This window comes from Sinocyclocheilus rhinocerous, unplaced genomic scaffold (assembly GCF_001515625.1).
Source record: "Sinocyclocheilus rhinocerous isolate Xijiao unplaced genomic scaffold, SAMN03320098_v1.1 scaffold1757, whole genome shotgun sequence".
Classification (NCBI taxonomy): Eukaryota; Metazoa; Chordata; class Actinopteri; order Cypriniformes; family Cyprinidae; genus Sinocyclocheilus; species Sinocyclocheilus rhinocerous.
The window spans coordinates 222,427-225,136 of NW_015629041.1; the positions used below are offsets into that span (position 1 = coordinate 222,427).

At 36.9% G+C, this 2,710-nt stretch overlaps 1 protein-coding gene across 1 annotated transcript in view; it reads right to left on the reverse strand.

Moving 5' to 3' along the window:
• Positions 1 to 2,710, reverse strand: part of hace1 (HECT domain and ankyrin repeat containing E3 ubiquitin protein ligase 1) — a 36,451-nt gene that overhangs the window by 19,749 nt on the left and 13,992 nt on the right. The window contains exon 12 of the mRNA XM_016550380.1: positions 1,244 to 1,551. Coding sequence (XP_016405866.1) covers positions 1,244 to 1,551 — 308 coding nt within the window. The remainder of the gene's footprint in view (positions 1 to 1,243; positions 1,552 to 2,710) is intronic.

Consider the following 2,710-nt stretch of genomic DNA (forward strand, 5'->3'; position numbering starts at 1 on the left):
TATGTAACCCACACATTTGACTATCATGTATTTTGAATAACTATTGAATAGTTTATAAGATTATATTCATGTTGGGTATGCATGAGTTTGAATTGTCATGCTTTACACGTTTCTATCAATCAGTATTTTGTAAAATGTATTATATTCTTGTTATAGAAATCATGCCCAAATTATACACTGCAAGAGCGGGAAAATTCAGACCATGTGACTGATAAGATAACATGTTGATTTATGTATTGGGAGGAGAAACATAGCAACACCCCGAGCAAAGACAATGTCTAATTGGTCAAGACACCATTTGGGATGTGTCCAAATTATGCTTTTAGTCATCGCTTTTTGCATTAGGGTTTTTAGCCATGCTTTTTGCCCGTGAATTCTTCGAGCGCCGTTCCAGCGTGCTCTGGCTTGCATACCAGCAGCTCCTCTAAAACCATGAGGAGAAACGCCACCTAGTCTCGTCAAAACTTTACTCTTTTATTTCTTTTACTTTAGTTTCTTTTCCGTTGAGAGTTTCGTGTTCTGAGTTAAGTTTTGCCGCAACGCCGTGCCTTTGAGTTCACCTCGAGTCTGTGACCGCCTCAAAACTTCAACCAGCCCACAACTCCGCATCTTCAGCCAACGCCCAACCATTGGCTTCCCAAGACATCATTTCAACGACTACTGAACTTCCAGCCAATCAGCACCTTTGGGAAACCCCGGTTCTGCAATGACGACAACAACAAGGGAACCCCCTAAACAAGCAAGGCAAGTACCTCCAGATTCTAGCTGAACTGGTGCATTTAATATAATTTTAACCTCATTGAGCTTTTTCTCTTTATGCAACTTGTGTGAATGTATGAGTGCATTTGTTTATGTGTTAAATTAGTTTACATGTCTTAGATTTATCCAATAAAGCCGTGTTTATATTGAAAAGAGAAGTATCTTGTGTTTTGTGCTTACAAGTTAATGTCTTAAACTGCCGATCTTGTTACTGTGCTAATTAATAGTGTTTTCACTATATTTTGGATATCAATATCCATGCAGATTTGATGTTGTACGGCTCGTTCAATGAATCGCTGGCTGACTCAGTGATCAGCCTTAAAACAGTGATTCTGTTCAAATTCCCTATAAAATCAAAAATAATTCCCTTTGAGCTAAACTGACCTGTTTCCCTTACACATGTTAATAAGCAACTAGTTAATAGTGAGAATCGGTCCCTATACTGAAGTGTTACCGAAACGTTTAAGTTTGAGGTCAGTCTTACCCGTGTGGCATCTGACAGGAACAGCACATGTAGAAAGCCTGGATCACAGCGCTCAGGCGATTGGCTATCATAGAGATGACATCCTGACCATCGGCGTAGCCCTCCGGCGTCTTCATCACTGACTTGGCGTCCAGCAACAGAGGGGGATTTTCGCTGGAAACAGAAGGGTCGACCTCCTGCTTTTTCAGGAAGAGTGACGCAATGTCATTTCCTGAGGATGAGGTTGTTGCGTCTGTGCTCTCCTTATCCAGCTCGGTGGAGATGAGGACCAGCCATTCATCAAGAGAGTGCCACAACAGCTCCAGAGGCTAGACAGCAACACGAGAGAACATCACTTCAACACAGATGTGCTGTACAAGACCAGAGCTTTGCGAGACAGCTTTGCGATTTCCAATTGCGAGAGACTATTCCATTCTACAGCAGCCTGCATGCTCATCTTTGCAGTGTTTGACACCAGGGTGATGTGATATATTGATTTTTAGAAATACACTCTCTAGTCTATGACATTGTAAATATCTGTCTGACTTTATTGGACTTATTTGAAACCTTGTCTCATGACTTTCCGCAAATCAATTATTCTAAATAGTCTCTATAAAAACACAGACTGAAAGGATCATCAGTCAAAAAATGTTCACTGACGTCTCATGAACGTTTAGTAAATACAGATATTGTTTCAACTATGAGCATTTTTGGCCTTTCAGAAAGTAAACTCCTTTTCGCAATATGAGTAAAATAGAACGCTTTTCACAATCTCATTAGTTATTGTGTTTAACTGCATTCTGCGTAACTGCATTTGGAAATAACATTTCTGGTCAATTTCAAACAATAGGTAGCTTTTTGTATGTATGTATGTGGGTCAAAGACGTTAAGATGTCCGCATAAAAAAAATAAAAATACAAAAGTGATTTTATGTCCATAGAAAGCACATTAAATGTAAGTAAAGTGTCTACTTTTAAGGTTTCAAATAAGTTTTTGGAGAATAAAATGTCACATTTTGGTTGAAATAATGTTACATTGTCATTCAGTGTAACACAATATGGATGTAAAAATTCAAACAACATGCTTATTCTGACGTGTACATATTAAAATTAGTGCTGTCAATCGATAAAAAAAAAAAACTAATTAATCGCACATTTTTCTGAAATTAATCATGATTAACCGCGATTAATCCCACCTAATAACTTAATATTCTTTTATATTGCAATAATTTCACATTCAATCTTCAAATTAATGTACAAACAACATAAATACAGTATATTTTTAAATATTTGTTTAATGGCATCTTTTTTTTATGATTGAAGGCCAGTATCAATGATACCAATACTGATTTCTCTATAAAATCCACCCCCCCCAATATTTAACCATTGACTATAGCCATTCAACATTACAGTATAATTGAGAGCTATCAATTTTAACATTTATTAGACTTTAAAAAATAACTTCTAATTTAAGTGAACTTAAAACAAT